Source organism: Miniopterus natalensis, chromosome 8 (genome assembly GCF_054644295.1).
Source record: "Miniopterus natalensis isolate mMinNat1 chromosome 8, mMinNat1.hap1, whole genome shotgun sequence".
NCBI lineage: Eukaryota > Metazoa > Chordata > Mammalia > Chiroptera > Miniopteridae > Miniopterus > Miniopterus natalensis.
Window position 1 is genome coordinate 20,337,429 of NC_142088.1, and position 21,712 is coordinate 20,359,140.

Consider the following 21,712-nt stretch of genomic DNA (forward strand, 5'->3'; position numbering starts at 1 on the left):
TATTACTTTGTACCTTGTGTCCTACTTGTCCTATTGGCCTACCATCTTCTCAAGGGCAGGGTTTACATCTGACTCTTCTTTGTATTATCCCAAGAGTTTTGCATATACACACAGGATAAACACTGAAGTAGAATAAATAAAGTTATTTTTGCGTGAAATTTTTTATGCCGCCAGTCTGTCATTTTTAATTCAGGATCGAAGCAGGCAACGGAAATGAATGAGTAAAACTAAATATGTCCAGATATTCTTTCAAGAAACCCCCAGAGATACTGATCTAGAACATGATTGCCATTATCATTCCAGTTTGTGAAACTGTCCTTGAGTAAGACAGCTGACTTCAAAAATGTTGGCATCAGAGACGGCTAAATATAGGTAAGCATCTAGCTAATAGAGTTAGCTATACCCTTGTTATGTTGCTTTATTTTTAGGAGATTGTAATAAAAAGTATAATAGGAATAACACCAGTATTGCTGCAAGAAAAATGAAAAAATTCCACAGGATTATCATGGGACATAGAATGGAATAAAATGCACAGTTTTAAACAGCCATAATAAATATAGAAAGCAGCAAAGGGGCAATTTAATGAGTTTTAAAATTCACCAGAAGAACAAAATGTATGAATTCCACTAGTCAAATGGTACGTTCGCTTAGTAAATCTCTCTCTCTCTCTCATGCTTGTGTGATGCTAAAAAATATTGATTTTTTTGGTTTCTATTACAAAATGGATATAATATTGGGCGCTCTTTTCAATATTTTAGGTTATATATGGTATTGCTTTAATTCTTAGATTCCATTAACTTTCTTGGAACAGCTATTTTAAAAATACCTTTAGGGTTTGCCAATTACAAAAGAAGAAAAAATAAAAAACCTAAGCTTTATGTCTTTGCAGTTTTGTTTTACAGCTTCCCATATAACTTTTCTTTGTGTTCCACTGTTCTAGTTTTTAACTTGGCAAAAGAAAATTTAACAATTTTCTTAAATATTTTATAATATATGATGTAGCTTAACAAATTCCAAGAGGCAAACTACAAACAATCAAAGCTATCAGCTCTGAGAAACTTGCACAGGGAAGGAATTACAGACATCATGAGATTTCCATTCTGGAAAGAAATAGAGTTAAAATAAGGTTGCTGGGTTTTCCCCAAAAAACCATAACAAGGAACATTTATGGCATATCATTTTATTGATACCTGTGGCTGTAATCTTCAAGGCCCAATTCCAGGGCGGGATGTGGAGGTGGAGAAGGTCGCAGTTCGCTCTCGGCCCATCCGTCATTGGGAAGCAATGGCTCTATAAACAAAGAACAAATGAAGCTGTAGTAAACCGGAGGCAGAATCGTTCAGTGCCCGGTGTTGCTTCAGTCCAACTCTCAGACACGATTTTCACCAACACATAAACCAACCTTGAAATGAGCAAGTCCTCAGATGGAACGGAAGGAGTTGTAAGAGAGCTAATGCGGCCTGTACAAGGAACTCAGGGCCTGCTAATATGTTTTTACACCAGCGACCTGCTGGCAGCTCCTGGCAAGTCCACACATCTTGACTACCTTTTCCATCTTAGGAAAAGCTGATGCCCATTCATTACCTGTGATTTGTGGGAGATTAACAAAGCTATTTCTTTCATGACAACAGTTTTGTAAACAACACTATAATGAATGCTCTGGATTATATGGTGATTTAAGCATTTGCCTTAGTGACAAAAAGTACTTAAAAAAAATCATGAGATACAGTATATCTACTCACCATGTAGGCACAGTAGAGGGGGAAAAATACTGTTTTTGCATGTTTCATAATCAAAACCCCTGGGTTTGGGGCCTTGGGAGCAAAAGACTGGGGTCTGAATGTTGGTTTTCCTACCCACCAAAAATGTATACTTTTCAGGCTATTCTATATATATAAAAGGAACATATTCTGAATATAATTGCAACTAGTAACAAGTAAGGGCGGTTGAGATCTTTTTTGTGTACCAGTGCCTTAAGCATTCTGTACATTATGTCATTTAAGTATCATCTTTAATGACAATAATGCATAAAAAAAAAGCCTTAGAGGGCATCTTGGTTAAGAGTATAGTTGTGGAGCAAGACTGCATGTTTTCAATCATGGCTCCTAATGCTCTTTAAACTCGGACAAATTGTCCAACTTCTGTAAGTCTCATTTTTTAAATCTATCAAGTGAGGATAAGAATACCTTTATTGGAAGAGTATAAATATTATACACGATGGTGCATATTCAAGCAGTGATTTACAAAGGCAAAGTGCTAATAAGTAAATAAAGGATTATTATTCTATACATCATGAACTCTACCTTGTAGCTATACAGTCAGATAGTTGGTATAAAGTATACCCTATTTTTCCCTGATTTCTGGAACAAGAAAAAGTCTCTCTGTCCTTGAAAAATGCTGCTGGTAACAGAACCTGCTTTGACTTGCCCACATGCCAAGTTTCATGGTTGATTTTCTGTGACAACTTGCCTGGGCCATACGGTACCTAGATATTTGGTCACACATTATTCTAGGTGTTTCTGGGAGATTGTTTTTGGATAAGATTAACATTTAGATCAGTATACAAAGTAAAGCAGATTGCCCTTCCTGATGTAGGTGGGCCTCATCCAATCAGCTGAAGGCTTGAACAGAATGAAAATACTAACACTTTTCAGAGTAGAAGAGAATTCTTCTTCCCTGACTGCCCTCAAACTGGGACATCAGCTTTTTCCTGCCCTGGGACTCAAACTGAAACATCAGCTCTTTCTGGGTCTTGAGACTTCTGGTCTTCAGGCTGGAACTACATCATTGGCTCTCCTAGGTCTCCAGCTTGCTACCTCACCCTGAAGATCTTCAGATTTGCCTGCCTCCATAAATGAGTCAGCCAATCCCTTATAATCTCTCTCTTTCTCTCTCTCTCTCTGGCACACTAAGCAAGTACTTGCTCTAAGCTCTGCCCCAGGGAACTGATGGAAGTGGCTCTCTAGCAGTGCTGACAGGTCCCTGGGAATGAGGCTTGAAGCAGGGACCTGACAAGTAAGATGACCAGGATTTAGAAGCATGATGAGGAAAAACAGCCAGCACTGTCCCCCTGCCCCCCCCCCCCCCCCCCCCCAGTGATCCGGTGTTTGGTTCTATGGCAGCTATCAGGCAGCCAGAGACTTGCTGAGAAAAACAGAGAGCAGAAAGACTACAATGCAAATTGGGGACCAGGGCATATTGGGACAATATCCTTCCTACTGGCTCTAATCTCTTTACCCTCCAATTCTCAGTCCATTTTCATGCTGGGGGTAATGATACCTGTGACTATGCAACTTGCATGCTCAGAAACATTTCACTTGTACAACTATCTACAGAATAAAGGTCTGTGTCCCTGGGAGTCACTTTATCTCCATTACTCATTAGCCACCTACGAGTACTTACTCTTCCCCAACCACAAGCCTGGACTTTCCTGCTTCAGTGTCCTTGCTTGTGTAACTGCAAAACTGAATCCATCCATCAAAGTCCCACCCTTCTCCCAACGTCCACCTCAAACAGCACCTTCTCTATGAAACTTTTACTGTTGCTCTCAGATCTATCATTACTTTTTTAACAGTGGCAGAGAACACTGGTGCTTACTACATCTGTGTTCTTCCTTTCTTCCTGGGCACACACCTAGACCTGAGACCCCATTTCCCTGCCCTCTTTGTACCTACACTAGATCTTACCAATAGAATGTGAGTTACTATGGAGAATGTCATTCCCAGTCTCAGTGGATAGGGGAGGGTCCACCTTCTCCCCTTTCTCCCCCTTTCCCATCTGTCAGCTACAAGCACAGTAGCTGGGCCCTCTTCTAGGTGGAGGAGGCCTGAGAAGATGGCCCAGCTACCAATGGAAAGGGCCCAGGTCCCTCAATCTTGGCATGGAGCACATCTCCCTTCCTCCTGCTGATTAGCCTCACTGGGCTGGGATATGAGTAAACAAGAGAAACAGATTCACAGATATAGAGAGCAGACTAATGGTAGCTGGGGGGTGGGGGGAGGTTTGGGAGGCTGGGTGAAAAAGGTGAAGGGATTGGGAAGTACAGGTTGGTTGTTACAAAAAGTCAGGGGGATGTAAAGTACAGCCTAGGGAATATAGTCAATAACACTGTAATAACTATGGATGGTGTCAGGTGGGTACTAGAAATATAGGGGGGGAATACTTAAGTATATGATTGTCTAACCACTAAATTAAAAAAAAAAAGAAATATACTTTTGCTGTCTCAACCCACTGACATTTGGATTTATTAATATTATGGAAAACAACTCCTGTATAACATTTATCACATGCTGCTTTTGCAGTGAGCAATCTACTGGTCTCTCACCTATTTATATTTTTCTTTCTCCTATTCTTCAGCATCTTCTCTGGCTACTTTAAGCTTTATTACAATCATTATCTTTAATTTTTAGTTCATTCACATAAACAACCCATTTGTTTTTAAAGTAGTGATAGGAACAGAAGGTAAATAATCTTCTTTGCTGATTCTGCATTCTTGGTACATTTTTAAACAACATAATCAGAGGCTGTAAGAAATAATATTTTTTTCTTTGGGTCCAAATACCTTTGGTAAGCCTTATTATCAGTGTGACAATCTGGAATTGTTATCTCTTATATGTAATATTTCTCAATTTTATTGAGTGTAAGTCTGGATGGTCATTCTGTATCTATGCTTGTGAATGTGGACAATGCACCCTGAAGTCACTACTACAATTGCTGACCAAATGACCCTCATTTTTATCAACATCTTTAGTTGTTACTTGTTTTATAGAATCCATCCTGCCAGGGAACGATCAGGAAAAAAACAAAACTGGGCAAAAGGGATTGTGGCTTTAGACAAAGACTCAGCAAGCTATTGCCCTGGTTGAAAACTGGCCCACCATCTGGATTTATACCTAGAGCTGCACTGAACACAGTGACGTCCATTCATTTATGTAGTGTCTGTGCTGATTTTGCACTAGACTGGCAGAGTTAAGGGGCAACAGCAGAGACTCTATGGCCCTCAAAGCCTAAAATACTTACTGTCTGGCCCTTCACAGGCAACAACTGCTGACCCCGGCTTTAGACTGTTCTTGAGGACACTGAAAGCCTTGTATTCATCTTTGCCCCCCAATAGTGTATTCTGCACAGAGGAGGTATCCAATAAACATCAGTCAAATTGAAAAGCGTAATTCAATTTCTGGTCACCACTGTAGAGGTTGTGCCCTACATTCTACGGAGGGGTGGATACATGCTGGTTCCCACAAGAAGGCACATCAGGAATAATTATACTATTATGTGTTTCCTCAGGGGACCCCAGGGAACACTGATTCATTGGGACAGGACACAGAACCAAACGTTTGGTTTGGGGGTAGGGATGAAAGGCCTAAAGGAGACCTCAGTGGGTGATCCTGGGCAGACTTGGGGCAATGGGTGACTGAGGCAGGGGCTGGGGTGCACCTGAACTGAAATGGAGGGGAAGCAGGAGTAGGGCACTAAGGGAGAGGTAATAACAACCCAGAGGCAAACAGCGCTTAGGCTATGACTTGGCCTTCGGCGAGATCTGCCAGCAAGGTTCTTCTGAAAATACTGCGTGGGTGGACTTCATTACCATTCACATGCGTAACAGGATTTCACAGTAACCCCCTGGGACACAACCTCCATCCCTATTTCCATCCTGGAACACCACATTTTTTCCACTGCGGGCATTGCTAGCAATTCTCCAACACAAATGTGAATTTTATGGTGTTACAATTTCTACAAATGTTAGTTCCAAAAATGCCTTTTCTGTGTAACAGCTTGACAGGAATATGTATGTACAAAAAAAATGAACTGTGGAACTGTGGGTGGTATGTACTATTATTACAAAAATGGATGGAACACAGCATATCAACATTGGGTTTTTAAATATACAAAGGAAAGGAAAAAGGGAAGAAAAAAAAGCCAATGTTTTGGCTGTAACAGTTCCTCTTCTCACTAGACATTACATTTTGTCAAATCAATCTTGTTTTTCTCAAAGAGCTCCTTAAAAGAGTTGGTTTTGGTGAATCAACACTCACTCGGGTTTTACGAGTCTTGGTGACCCACTGCCACCTCCCATGTGTCTGAAACTCAGGAACTGTCAGTGGCTCTCAAAATTTAAAATGTTATTAATATTACAAAGAGGTGATGATCATGATAATCTTCCTCAGCATTGTGTTTATAAATTCTGTTATATATATTTTTGTCTCTAAGTCAATATGCTTATATTAAAAAGTAAGATAATTTTATCTACTGGCTTCTTACAATTAAAAAAAACATACAATGAGTCTATGCTTGTTAGGCCTAATTCTTGAAAGAACTAGGTTTTTTATGTTTACCTGAGAAAATTGAGGTTGGGGGGGGAGGGAGAGTAGTAGGAACGGTGAAGGTAGCTGATCTGCATGGGCTTTTCATTGGTGTAAACATTGTTCTACCTGGATCTGTGTGTCAGGGGGAAGGGAACAGACAGAACCTCCCAGTGGTTGTCTGTGGCCACTCGTGCCTACAGAAGTCCAAGTGTTCAGAGAAAATACGAACTCTGGACATTCTACTGACGTTCCAAAATGTTACAACATTTTGTTTTTAGCGTGTGCTTTGAGTGCACTTTATGTGTAAACACTTTTTTCCTAGGTGTAGTCTTACACTTTATGTAGTTGCACGGTTTCATTAATTTAGCCTTTGTTAGCCTTCCTAGATATTACCAATTTCCTTGACTATTTCAATGCCCTCTAAAAATATACTGTGTAATTATCACTTCAGCATCAATATTTTATAGGTTCTGAAAATGAAACCAGATAGGAGGTAACGTGCCCACTGTTCCAGCGGATGTCACAGGTATAATTAGGAACAGAATCCTGAACTTGGATTGTCACTGAACATGTTGCTTGAGAATTAAATGACAGTCAAGTCACACTAAGGCTGGATATTTTCCTATGGGCATGGTAGGGAGAAGGCTGTCCTAACTTGCTGGTCCTTCCCGATTTTCGTGCTGTTGGAATTGAAGGTCTCAGGAGGAGATCTTACTTTGTCAAGAAAAATTTTAATTTTTAAGAAGCTAAGAAGAGACATACTGAGTATTTCTTCATCTGACACAAAGTAAAATTGGCTTCTAAAGGACATTTTTATATTAGGTAAAAGGAATTCAATACTTTTAAGGCACCAGTGTAAGACAGGGCCCATGCTGTGGTTCAGAGGATACACTTGGGTCCGAGAGATGGGCTGTATCCGGACTCTGCCTGGATCAAGTGTGTGGTCCTGGGTTAATTATTTACTCTCCTGACTTTCTATTTCTTCATCTGTAAAATGAGGACAATAATATTATCCACTTCGAGTGTGCATGGAAATTGCTTAACACAGTATCTAACAGACAGTGAACACTTAATACGTGGTCACAGCTGTTGCTACTGCTCTCACTGAAATGGGGAAATTCAGAGGAAAAAACGGTGTCTGATTCTGATGAAACAATTTAATCCAGAGAAACCTCAGTAATCTCAGAGCTGAGAGACTCTTTCTACGTAGTTAACACCTGGTAACATCTTAAGTGTAAATAAGGAATTGATTACATAAACAGCACTCCATTCAATAGATTACTATGAGACTACTGAATGTGGTGCTGTAGAATAGTCAATGACATAGTAAGGTGTTCACAATGGTTATTAATTTAAAAATTTCCTAAACATTGTATATAGTATATTTCACTTTATATACAAGTATTTGCATGAAGACTTGAAATATATACATTAAAATGTTATTAATTAGTATTTAGTATCTTTGATAGAAGTATGTGTAACATTGAATTTCCTTTTATTGCTTTTCTCCAAATTTTTTGTCATGAATATGTATTGCTTTTACAATACAAAAATTAAAGTTATTACAGAAAGGAGATTTAGGGAAATAAAAGTATTTTCTTGGTGGCCCAAAGCATAATTTTTGAAAAACAAAGAAGAAAATCCAAGTGTTTTCCATCTGGAGCTCTGCTAGAAATGTGACCTACAGCAGATAACACGGGACAGACAATGCAGCGAGGCCAGACAGAGAATATTCCCACTGTCACACGATGGTCTCGGTTTATGGTATTTACAAAATCAAGCATAAATCTGTGAAGCATGTTAGGACCATTTAATGACTTAATACTAGTCCACACATCTTTCTAAGTTTAGTAATTTATACTTCTTAACTTCCAATATTAAAAAGATCGTTTTAAAAAAAAAGTAACAGTTGCCATTTTGTTTCTCCAGGCCCGGTTTGTTTTACACATAACCCTCCGTGTTTGGGGCATCAAGCACAGAAACTGTCGCTTAAACTGGGGGCGATGCCAGGAATCTGCTTCACAACTTCTGAGTCAGCTCCCCGGCCACCTCCAGCTCAGGGCTCAGAGCACTGCGCTCGCCTAATGTCGCGTTTCCTCGCACCACTTGAGGGGACGAACATGGGCAGACCCTTACCTCTCTGTCTGTCGTGCGGACTGTCAGTGCCACACGGACGCAACGTGCCATTGTCACCTCTCCTGTAGGTGGTCACTGCGTTCTGACAGTTCTCAAAGCTCGGCTTAGAAAATGCCCCACACTCGGCAGGCTCCTGAGGGATGGAAATCAAAAATTACATTTGCTTTTAAAATATGCCCCGACTCGGTCAATGAAAGCGGAGCAAAATGATCGATTGATGAATAACCTTTCGGGGGCCTGCGGCACACAGATCCTCCGCTGCGGAAAATCAGGATGGGCCCGCCCGTGACGGGCTCTGCGGCTGTGAAGTAAACAGCGCTGGCAATGCGGTGCCGCGGCTTAGGCGTGCTGATAGCCAGCACAAAAGAGGATTAACTTTACTATTCTTTCCCCCCACTTACAACGGGCTCCTTTCAATTTTTCTTCCATCTGGGAGTACAGCTTGTGGCGGTGTCAACACAAGAACACAGTTCATGCCAAGGACGTTCCTCTGCCAACCAGCTGGCTCCCCTCTCTCCCCCTGGGGACCGAGCGCACATGCTCTAGGACAACCAGACCCGAGCAGGTTTGCCGCTGAAATGCCATGAGTGTGTCCCCACGAAGGACACCAGGTCCTCTGGCCGGGAGCTAAAACAAACCGCTGCGACACCGCCAGACTGTGATTCCCCTGAGACACTTTTCTCTCCCCCTCCCCGTATTTCCCCTCCTATTTCGAGTTAAAGATTCTAGTCTGTAAACAAATTCACAGTTTCCTTGAAACTGCTGTATCCAGAATAACAGCCCCCAAGCCATGTTCCACAGGCGCAGGAGGCGTAGCGGAGGGGCCGGCCGTGGAGAGCTGTTTGTTCAAGGGGACTGCGCCACAGACAGCTGGCTTTGTTCTTGCTCAGATGATGCGTCCTCCTCACAGATTTCAAGGAAGTCGCCTGGAAGCCATCTCATGGCTGTGCCCTTGACCGACTGTGAGGGGATCGTGCCGCAGACAGAAACAGAGGCCTGCGCCCCAAAGCTCCTGCCTTCTGAGAAAGGCATTTGGCCCAAACAATGCGTTTGATTTCTACTTTCCTCCTCAGTTACAAAGCCTCGGTACCCTGCTAGTTAAACAAACATTTAGAACATTCAATTTATGCATTCTTAATAATTGAAAGGCTTTCAGCTGCTGAAAGTCCGTTAGCTTTTTGTCAAGGTTTACAACACCCTTTCCCACAGCCTTTGCCTCTGCACTGCTAGTCCAACCAAGGCTGGTGCTCAGCCAACGACTTTCGAGGTAAAGCCAGAGCCCTGGCAGGCAGGAGAGGTAGGACTTACCTTGCATAGCCTCCCACGATTCTCTTTTTAATTGAATTTATTGGGGTGACATTGGTTAATAAAACTATAAAGAATTCAGGTGTACAGTTCTACGATACATCATCTGTTTACTGTTTGTGTGGTCGCCGCCCCAAGTCAAGCCTCCTTCCATCACCGTTTAGCCCCCTTTCACCCTCCCCTCCCTGCCTCCCGCCCACTTTCCCTCTGGTAATTATCACACTGTTGTCCTGCTTTGATTTAACAACAACAAGAACCAAAAAAAATTTTCCTGCTTTCCCAGCTCTTTGATAAATGACACAATCGATATCCCAACAACTGATCAGTAACCGGCCTAATTAAAGTATTCAGCTTGTAAAATAGAGCTGTCGAGGAGCCCTCCATTAGTGTCCCAGCCAATAAAAAATATAATGGATTTTTAAACATATTCTGCTTCTATCAAGATGAGCTCGCAGCAGGAAGGAAAATGTTTTGGGGAAGGGGGGGAAAAAAAACCCCAAAACAGGTCATAACCCATTTTTTAACACCAAGTCTCTAGGCTCAAATAGAATTACAATTGAACCTCAAGCGCATCCTTTGAAAAACATGTTTCTGTTTAAAATGATTTTGATTCAATCAAGGGCTCATTATGTATTCCTCACAAGGTCCTCATCAAAACTGTTTACGTATCTTGTACATCTGGGTAATGTGGAAAACTACCCCAACAACTATATATTTTGACTTTCCTTAAGTAGCTTCTTCAATTTTTATATCAATATAAGGTTCAAGTAACCGTTATGGTGTTCTTGCCAGGTTGAATTGATTTGCCTGAATCTGTGAGCAGTGGGGAGACCTTTTCTAGGTTACAGATGCTTTTTCATTGTCCCTGGGGGTGACTGCTGTTCCACAGGAGAAAACACCAAAAACACGAGCACACGGCATATGCTTTGACACAGTAAAACACAGATTTGGGAGATCAAAAGCTACAGATTATTTCTTTTCAATTTAATAAAGATTAGCTGTCTCTATAAGAAAAAGTGCTCTTTAATCTTCATGGGTACCACAGAGATTCTCAATAGCTGAGAGAGTCAAATGCCTGCTTATCCCCGATGGGAAGCATGTAAATATCAAGAAAACTAAAAACGGATCTTGTTTAAATGTCCTCATAAAAACTGCTTTCTGCCCCTTTTCTTGTTCACAATTGATTCTCGAGTGAGCTATATCAACAAGACGTTTCTGAGGATGGGCAGCCAACAGAAAGCCTAGTACTTTCTTCCGACGGTACAACGGCCACCCCATCCCAGAGTGTGAGATTTAAAATGAAAAAACCTGCAGTAAAGGAGAATGAAATGATAAAATGCCCCAACCAGATGAACCAAAATACAGAACACTTATCCACAGAGCACTCATATGCTTTAGAGAAACGCATACAGTTAGGGAAGGTAGAGGCGGGGGACAACTAACTCTTAACAAGCGTATTCTTTTTTTATTTTAGGCTTTTACTTCTGCTATCTGCAGGCGTGGTGCTCTACAGCAGTGTCCTCCAGACTTTCCTATTGGTTGAGGTATTTTTCCCCCAAGAAATCTTAAGGGCGCTCGAATATACAGACGCCCAGACCGGTCATCCTTCCCACACATCTCCAACATCTGGGTTCCACGAAGCGCCAGGGCTCCCGAGTACGAACCAAAGTCACCCAGAGAGGAGCCGATTCTCTCGCGGATGGAAGCAATAAATACGGCTTTTACACCTATGTACATAAGTAAAATCCGTTACATATTCATGGAAGCCTCTCTGTCACTTAAGCAGACACAAATGTTGAAATCGAGTTGGCTCATTATATATAGTCTCCAGTAATTGGCCAATTTACATTTATTTAACATTTACAAGGTTATGTACAGGAGAGTGAAAAGGTACAGTTACTCCTTTCCAACTGCTGATAATATAACAGAGTAAGATGTAGTCCATGCTGACTACTTCAGCCAACCCTCTCAGATGAAGTAGGTCTCCGATGTAACCTTTCCTCATTCACTCAACGATATTTATTAAGTGTCTGCGATGTGCTGGGAAATGAGGATACATTAAGGGATAAAACAGACAAAAGTATCTGTCATCTACAAGTACCCAGCACTCAACTACGAATGTCTTCACACTGCCAGGAAATGGCCAGCCTGGGACTTTCACTCAGGTAATCCAAAACTACTTTCACCTCTTGTCAATTTGAAAACCCTTTATTTTTCTTAAGTTGAACTTATTATTAAAACTAATATTCTACATGAGTATGTCTTAATACTATTCTGTTTTAACTTTGCTTATGATACAAACATGATTTGTCTTATAGAGTACATGTGTGATTTGTTGATGCCTTTCTTTACTATAAACTTTTTTCTTCTTCTTTTCTTAAAATAAGCTTAACAGCATTTAATAACTTATTCACATATAAGAGACAATAATGTTAATATAATTGTATGATATAATATATGATTGTATAATATAATAATATAATTGTTTAATATAAATAGAGTAATATAATTGTAAGTGAAATGTTTACGAATATTAGCATTCAAGAATGTTTACGCTTATACTTCATGCGAGGTAAAAACATCCCTTACATTAAAAAATTCCATAAAGAAAACATAATAAAAGATTTTAAGTATATTTATTTAATTAAAAACATTTAATGACATGAAGCAAGCAGCTTGCTTAGGTCAAATTTTAAATCAGTTGAGTCCCAGTTCTATACTCTCCACATGTGCATCTAAGGGGGGGGGGGCACAGACAGAGGATCACATTGTCACCGAGCATTGTACAGATCTAAGAAGTTTCTAAGGTATGGACACTGCTGGCACATCAATCAGAAGTATATAAAGATGTTACGTACTTTAATAATTTATTATGTGTATAAAGCCTTAATCATAAAGTCCAGAACTCTAGGAATTTCTGGGGGGAAAAAACTAGAAAATATGGTCCTGTTACATTTGATAAATTACTTACTTTATATGCACATTTTGACACCTTCTAGTTATGCCTGAAATACACAACCACCTGTTCACCACATAAATCCGTCAAAGGGCTTCTGGGGCACGTTTTTCCAATTTCAGAATCCGTGCAAGTCTAGCTACCAAGGCAGCGATGGAGGGCTGTGCATTCGGGAGGCCATGTGGGCAACTGGCTGACGCAATAAGGATTTGCTCACCTCCATCGGCCTCTCTGGCCTCCTCAGAATCACCAACTGGATCATCCCTCGTATGTTTCCTTCCATGGACATCGATCGCCTAAGTGTTTCCATAGCTTCGTGGTTGGACTTTCCCAGGAGAGATTCCCCATTAACTGCAATCAGCTGGTCATTCATCCGCAGACGACCATCCTAGGGCAGAGTAAAGAAAAAGAGTATTAAACAGAGAGAAGTGTGGTGATGACATGTGGCTGTTTCAGGGAAAGTTCAAGTTTAAACAGGAAAACAGAAAATAATTCAGCTATTAGGAATGATTTATTTTCTATGACAGATAAAGGTTCTGGAGCTTATCAAATAGTCACACATACAAACAATAATGAATTGTGTGAGAGTATTTTTTAGAAATCTTCGCGTCCTGAGATGCAATAATTTAGACATTTGTATAACGTCTCTTGCCGAGAATCTTTGGCAAGTGGGCTAACCTAGTCCGATTCTGCCATTTGCTCTGGCAGGGACTCCAGGGAAGGGGGCTGGAAACACAGGAAGCGGTCCCATCACTTGAAACTGGGTTTGCATTTTCAGGCACAGGGAGACATCACGCCGAAATGTCGCGTGCTTGACAGCGGCAATGTGTCTCCTGATGTTACTGCTAGCTCTGACACAGCCAAAAGTTGCTAGTCTGATAGTCTGCAAAGGATCACAGAGGTGTGTAGTGAAGGACCAATTTGCTGTGATGTCCTCTGGCAGAAAAGCTTGTGAAAGGGGATTGCCAAGGGTTTTTACAAGGAGGTTCTGACTGCTGAGTACTTTTATCCAGCATCTCTAGCAAGGGAGGAACCTCAGCATGTGGGTTAGGCAGCCCAGACTCTGGACTAATTCAATTCTAGGCACCAGTCATCTTCAGCCAGAATCCCTCGTAAACGGGAGTCTAGCAGGAGCCAGCTCTGCCGACAAAAGAACTTGAGGGGACCAACGGTGAATCCCCCCAACAGGCAGCCTGCGGGGGATGCTTAAAATATTGACAGATTAGAGACATTAATTTGGTCTTATACTTGTGTCCCACTAGGGTAGAAAGTTCTTGTTATGAGGCACAGGCGCAGTGTCAGGGATGCTATGCCTTGGCTGCTGCTAATAAATTTAACAGAAATAATAGTAGGTGAGTATAACAGTTTACCTTTCCAGAGATTTTTTTCCCCCTTCAATTATCTCAAGTGATTCTCACAGAACCCCAAGAAGGGAAGCAGACTGATATTTTTATTTGCAGGTGACAGATAAGAAGACAGAGGCAGGGAAGTGGTGTGGTCTAGCCAGAGATAAAGCAGCCGGAGGTCAGGTTTCATGCACCTTGTCTCTGGATCGCCCTGCTGAGCTTCCCTGGTGAATTACTCCTCTCTAGACGACAGTTGCGCAACATTGAAACAGGGCCAGGAAAATATTAAAGAGTTTTTGCAGTTGCAAACATCTGGGATCCATGTTCGAATGAAGAGAACAGAATGCCAAACAAAAACACTTCCTTCAGAAAGGAGAAGAGCAGACAGACGGTGACCAGTAGGACGGTCGGAGGGAGCTCCGAGGACGGGGGCGCAGGCGGAGCGGCGAGAGCCGCTCTGGGCAGCTGAGGTCCTCCTGGAGGCGCCGCACAGGCCACCTGCGGGAGGGGGTGCTGGCTACGGGGGATCGTGGGGCCGCCCGGAGAAGCACACGCCCTCTCCATGAAGAGATCGAGATGGCAGGGCAACGGGATCCATAGACGGGTGACAGTCGCAGCTGAGTGGGCTGTCTCAGCAGAGCAACGTCCCCTCCCTCCCTCTGCTCTTCCCACTCCGCTTAACCTTTCCCCTAATTTGGAGCAAATCTGGAAATGAGATTTACAAGAAAGGCCTAAAGAGAAAGAAATCACTTCTGTTATCTGTGTTGAGTGAGGCACATAAAGGATAAGATTAAAGTTACTGGAAACGGAGGTAAAACAAAAACAGCCGTAATGGTTTGGGCCTCTGCAGGGAGACGCGCCTTGAGCAATGATTCTAATGGACGCAGGGCTTCTAGGCAGAATCCTGGGAAGGAGGTTAGGAGGGTCCCTAAAAATCTTTTTAGGATGGCGGGAGACGGTGGGTGGTTTTCAAAGGGGAGGGGGAAGCAGAAGAGTTGGATCAAGATCCGAGCTCTGTTAGCAGGAAATGAGGTCTAGTGCTGGGTTTGTGGAGCTCAGTCTTGGCAGGACACCTTGTCCTCCGCAACAGGAAGGAGAGAGATAAAGCCCGAAGCTTTATGAATATCTGTAGAATGAAGGAAATGAAATCTGAGTAAGATCCCACCTGGTAACCTCCTGTGAACCTTCTCTGTGAAGTACGGGACGGGGTCTGCATGAAGAGGTAACCAAGACAGAAGGAGACAGGAGATTTTTTTTTCTTTTTTTTTGTAAAATAATCTCTTACCAATAGGTATTAAGCAGAAGTTTTTATCTTCAGCTGCATTCCAAATCTCAAGCATGCAGAACTACACTGAAGTAGAATACGTTTGCTGAATCCAAATCCCAGACAAAAGGCAGGTCAGGTCACCCCAGGGCAGCTGGGATTTTAAAATTTTTTTTATTTTTAGAAGACATTCACGTTCATCACAAGTATCACTGTAGAGCTCTGGGTGTGATCAAAATGCACACACTCTCATTTTCAGGCGTGGCTAGTCTGCTGCTATCGGTGCGTGTGCTTTTTCTTTGCAAGATAAAGGATGGGTAATTTCACTAATGGTGATGCCACTAAGCACCATGCTGTCCAAACATTTAGCATATAATCACAAAATTTAGAGCTGGAAGCATCCCTAGAGGTCATCCTGCCCAACCTCTTCTGTGTATAGATAAAAAATGTGATGGCCAAAGAGGGTGAGAAACCATTTACTGAACTCCTCTTAAGAGAAGCCACTTAGATTAGGACTTGCTCAGCCAGTTACGGTCAGAGCTGGACCAGAGGGCCCAAGTCCTGACGTCTCAGCACTATCTAGTCACTAACCATTCTGTCTTCCACACAGGTGACCATGACTGTCCCTAAAGCAGTTATGCTTCAAGAAAAAAGGGCCTTTCAAAACCAGAGAGGACAATATGTTCTATGATATCTCTTGGAAGAGAACCCTATATACAAAAGCCAGTCAGATCAGAAAAGGTATGAACACAGGAGACTGAGCTGGGGGATGGAAGAGCAAGGAAGAGGGAAGAAAAACACCTCTCTACACATCCAGCTCTACGTACATACACGTCCAGGTCTAGCCTTGATAGAAAATGAAGTTGGTTCAATGAGAAGCTCATTACTTACTCCGCAAAGATCCCTCAAAACTGTGTATGTCTATGCTGCTTTGGAGTAATTTTGTCAAGGAAAGTGGTTTCCAAGGTTTTATCTTTTCCATTAATAGTATGTTCAAGTAAATGCTTAATTAAGCATGAGGATGCTAACTCTCATCAACTGATTTTATATGCGAATTCAACTATTCGAGGACATTTCCCAGTAATCTTAGGATATTTATTTCATTATAATCTGGGCCATGCTTACATTCGTTAAAAAAAATCCCTTTCTGCTATGGACTGAATGTTTGTATAACCCCCGCCCCCACCCCCACCCCCACCCCAACCAAATCCTTAAGCTGAAATCCTAGCTTCCAACATTAGATTATTAGGAGGTAGGGTCTTCGGGAGGTGATTAGGTCATGAGAATGGAGCCCTCATAAATGGGATTAGCACCCTTAAAAAGGGGGCTGAGAGAGAGATCCCTGCTCCTTCTGCCATGTGGGGTTTCAGCAAGAAGATGCCCATCTATCAACCCAAAGTGGGCCTCACCAGACATCAAATCTGCTTGTGCCTTGGTCTTAGGCTTCAGCCTCCAGAATGGCGAGAAATAAATCTCTGTTGTTTGTGAGCCAGCCAGGTTATGGTATTTTGTCACAGCAGCGTGAACACACTAAGACTTTCCTTCCCACCAAGACAGCAACTGGACTCTTGCCTCTGACAACCCCATAACCAGCTCTACCCATCCTCAAGCTGGGAGGGAGTACAGGAGAATTCTAAAAGTGAGGAAAAAGAGAGGGAGGAGAACAGAGGGAAGATAAGAAGTAACTTTCTCAGGGCACTTTAGGACAAATAGAAACTGGTATGAGATTCAGGTCTTCTGCACGTCCTGGGCTGGCTTCAAATCTCATCAGCCCTCACCTGGTTCTAACGCAGGAGGAGGAGTGGACTAGGGGACAAGATGCTTGAGTTCTACGTCTCCCTTTAACTGAACACTAATATAGGCCAGTCCTTGTGCAAGTATTTTGCATATGTTCTCTCATTCATTTCTTACCACAGCCTTTTGATACTACTCTCTGCTATTTAAGAGATATAAAAAGGAGGCCCAGAGAAATTAAGTGACTTGTTAAAGGGTACTGGCGTGACCAGGTCTACTTGTCTTTGAGTCAGACTTGCACCTGTCATGCTACGTTGCTTCTAAAATCAGAGTCCTAGAGATGATTAAAGGCACTGCAATTATTAATGACAAGAATTATTAATGATTTTCTACTTTGTGCAGTCCTTGTGCTAAACCCTGTACATGCACTAGGCAATTTAATCCAGGCAGCAATCCTGTACATTGGGGACTATCGCCCAATTTTATCAAAGAAGAAACCAAGGATCAGGCCAGTTGAGTGCATTATTATAAGTCACATTTCTAAGAGAGGATTTGAACTAGGTCTGGCTCACTCTGAAGTCCATGTTTTCAATCACTTTGCTAGTGATTCTTGCCCTTTTGGGGCCCTTAGCCTCTTTTGAGAATCTAATAAAAGCTACAGATTCTCATCTCTTAAAAATAAATATTTGCACCACGGTGTCTCTACTGTGTCAAGCTGGACCAGGTGATTCTTTGTAGTGGGGGGCAGTCAGAAGGATGTCTCATGGGCCCACTGAAGCATATCCATGATTTCTGGGGAGAGGGGGAGTCCAGTGACCTTGGAGTTCAGCTCCCACTATACTCACTGGTGCCTGGGTACCACCTCTGCTATGATTGCTGGTGACACTGTATGGCTCAATTCGCCTCTTTGGGACAATTTCTTATGAGGCCCCTTTACCTGTAAAGTTCTTATGATTACAGAGGGGAGAGTAAGAAAGCCATGGTAAAGAATTAGCCTCCACAAAACCTGAGACAAGCATGAGAGAGTGGGTTGGCGTTCCCAGGAGTAGCTGGCTGAGGCCCAAAGCCAGTCTGCATTAGGCCATGGTGTTGAGAGGATTAATCATGACCAGATGTCGGCTCCTGCCTCTGTGTGTTTTTAAAGGGGCCCCCAGTAAAGCCTTCTGGGATAGCATCAACACCCAGAGCCCAAACCCCAAAGCCTGACTTCACACTGCAGAGCAGGATTTCCCTGGAGCAGGTGGGCCTCCAGGCAAGATAGCACCTGGCTCAGCGGAGACGACTATCCCCTAGGGAAGGCCTTCTCAGCGCCCTAAAATCATTCCATGACAACCTCTGCCTATCATACTTTTGAACAACCAAAAATCCCAATGTAGAAAGGAACCTTGCATTCCAGATTGAAATCATTTAACTTCATTTAAAATCAGTAGCCATAAATCAAGATTTTAAAGTATAGTTTTAACACAAAGAAGTGGAGTAAAAAAAGTTGGTGAGACTAGAAGCATGTGAATTCTTGTCTTGGGGAGCACCTACCTACATTAGCCAATGCTTTACATTATCTGTCCTGAGACAGCTTCAACCAAAATGAATGGGAAATTGTTCCCCAATCAGAGCTCTATTTTCTAGGCCCAATCAACTGTGTTCTGCTGTACACACCATGGTGACTTGACCCACAGTCCTCCTTCTGTCAAAAATGTCCTTTGCATTCCTGCTCACCTGTTGGATATTTATCCTTTATAACAAGGATCAGCCACTGCCTTCCATTCATAGTTTTCTCCATAGACAGAATTAATTGCTCCATTATTGCAACACCCGTGATACTTTTAAACTTGTCTACAATAACCCTAATCATATTAGAGTTGTTTATATATTTACTTTATTACACTACCACCTCCCTGGATTACGGAATGAGTCGTCTTAGGTTTTCTGTCTCCAGTCCGTTATGTACTGCATAACTCACTGCAGATGTTCAAGAAATACTTGCTAAATTGAGTCACTTGAAAAAATATTTCATGCAGGTGCTTTGGGCTGGGTGTAAGTTTCAACTACAATAGACAAATTGTTTAATTTACAAACTATGACTATGAGAGATTCTTGAATGCAGGCTGGCTCGATACATCAGCATGTGTTCAGAGAACCTGGTAATTCTAAAAGCGATACTTGCTTACTTTCTGTGAACTAGCCCAGTATCCAGTTGGTCAGCTATGCAAAATTGTAAATTTATTTATTTAATTCAACTAGTGTCATAAAAGCCTCAGTCCATTTCTTTGTAGCAAACCAGTGAGGTTCCATTTACTCAGCAACTGTGGCATATGAAACTTTTTAAAGAAGCTATTTGAAGAGTATTTTTTAGAGCATCATAATATACATAAAACCATTCTGATATAATGTTTTCAGAATGTGTTATAATTCTTTCCACTTTGAACACCTCCTGGAAACATGGGGCATAAATAAACACATCATAACGTAGAGCTGTTATTACAGCCATTACTGAATCTTAGTTTCCTCAGCAAGACAATTTCCGAAGCACTGACTTACAGGCATCGCAGATATCCACCGGCCTACGATGCAGTGATAGCATTCCATGCTTGTTTTACACTTTTTCTGTCTCCTGTCATTTCAGTTTCATCTCCATCCCCTTCCTATCTCCTTCCTGATTTTCTGTTTTCAGTTTACTTCGGCCTAGAAAGCCACATAATAAAAAGCTTACTAAGGCGTATGTGTTATATATGAATCAAAAAGATTCTGCATGAATGCCCGACCAGATTAGAATCTCTGAGGCTTCTCCAACTTATTAGAAATTATTTACCTCAAAAAAATAAAAATAAACTGTGCCCTTGTTTGTGCTGATTGCTAAAAGTCTGGTCACTAGAAAAATGGGCCCAAAGCAGAATGTTTAGAACAAAACTCTGAGCACGTTATAAACACCTATTAATACCCACCACGAAGGGGAACATAGCTTCTTAGGTGAAAGGTACTGTTTCTAGATTCAAAGGGTCATCATCTTGGGATATCAACTTTTGTAGATTATGATTTCCTTTTTGATTAGGTCTACTAATTTTTTCCACCCCCAACCCTACTGAGACAATCATGGAGTCCAAAATATACATCAAATTGATGTAGAGTGCCAAAATTTTCTCCAGAATGCTGGTGTTGTGGGATTTTAAAAGTAATATTACATATTCATGAAATAGTTCCTAATATAGAAAATGCATATATTCAGGCTTCTCATGGGTTAATACAGACTAATATTTTTTGGCCTTTTTCAGAAAGGAAATTGGTTAAAAATAATTGGCATAACATAATTGATATTTTTCTCATTTTTAAATAAATAGTTTCATTTTTTAAGATAAAATTCTTAATGGCTAAACAGTGAGTGTGAATTTTTCGTGGTAAAGTTCCTGCTTTTAATTGTCCATAGATGTATTTTTTGTGATTAGGATGAAATGCTAGAGTTTGGCTTCTAACATTTGAGGACTTGCAATGGGGCTATTCATACCCTAGGATTGTATGGTCCTTTTGTCAAAGGTAAAAATCTGGAAGGAGACTACTGGTACTGATCTTTACATTTCTCTACCAGTAGAAAACTATCAATTTTAAGGAAAATGAATAGTTAAAGAAGTCATTTAACATTAGTGTTCCTTAAAAAGCTGTCCTTTTTATCTTCCTTTACATTCATTAATTATAGATCTGTCACATGATTTATAGATACCAGCCGAGACGAAGGTGGAAATTACCAATGCTGGGAACTCCTGCCGGACTCCCGTGAAGAGCTTGGATGCTATTAAATGTTCCGTAATAGGAAGAGACGTGGAGATTCAGCATCAAACCCCATGTTCCCAGAAATTCTGGACCTGTGCATAGTCTCTCCAAAACCTGTATTTTAGTCATTTTAAAAATAGGAGGATTGCTTGTATTAGAGAAAACTTTTTCTTGTGCCAATTACTAAATAGCGTAGATTATGAAATTCTGCATCTCTCAGAGGGGAGTATTCGAATTTCCTAAGCACACAAAAATCAAATCATTTAAATAATGTCTATTTCATATTCCGAGTGCATGCATTTGCAATTAGCTATGTCAGGCATTTTCCTTTCATTTAATTTCATCATCATCAAGTAGTATTTATTAAGCACAAACCTGGTTAATTAATTTCTAGAGAATAACAGGTATTCTTAAATTCATTCTCTCTATTTAAGAGCCCTTAAATATCTACCTGACACATGGCATTTTTTCCCTTAGCAAAAATTGCCTTTAAATTTTAATTTTTACCTTATTATTTCTAGGTTTCCATAGGACACATTTCAGTCTCAAAGTCAGTATATTTGAATAAAAAGATCAGAATCTGTGAGATTTCTGTTTTTACCACATGTTAATATTCTACCTCAATTTAAAAAAATATCACTATTCTAGTTATATAAGTTATATATTTTTTCTAAGAGTGATTCATTTTTAAGGTAAAAAAATAAATAGTTTAAGTCAGTATAATTAATAGATGTGAAAATACATTTTCTCCGAAAATGTTCAATTAATATAGTACATTAAAAGCAAAGAAAAAAAAGCCACTGATTTCAGAGTTCAAATGTTTACCAAATAAAAATGAAAATATTTAAGGTCTTCAATCTGATAATCAAGATTTATGTGTGCTCCTATGGAGAAAAGGAGAAGC

General features: G+C 41.1%; 1 protein-coding gene across 1 annotated transcript in view; it reads right to left on the reverse strand.

Moving 5' to 3' along the window:
* Nucleotides 1–21,712, reverse strand: part of PARD3B (par-3 family cell polarity regulator beta) — an 852,378-nt gene that overhangs the window by 337,531 nt on the left and 493,135 nt on the right. Inside the window, exons 12-14 of the mRNA XM_087819630.1 lie at nucleotides 12,920–13,090; nucleotides 8,442–8,574; nucleotides 1,191–1,290 (exon numbers count right to left, since the gene is read on the reverse strand). Of these exons, the coding sequence (XP_087675756.1) occupies nucleotides 1,191–1,290; nucleotides 8,442–8,574; nucleotides 12,920–13,090 (404 nt within the window). The remainder of the gene's footprint in view (nucleotides 1–1,190; nucleotides 1,291–8,441; nucleotides 8,575–12,919; nucleotides 13,091–21,712) is intronic.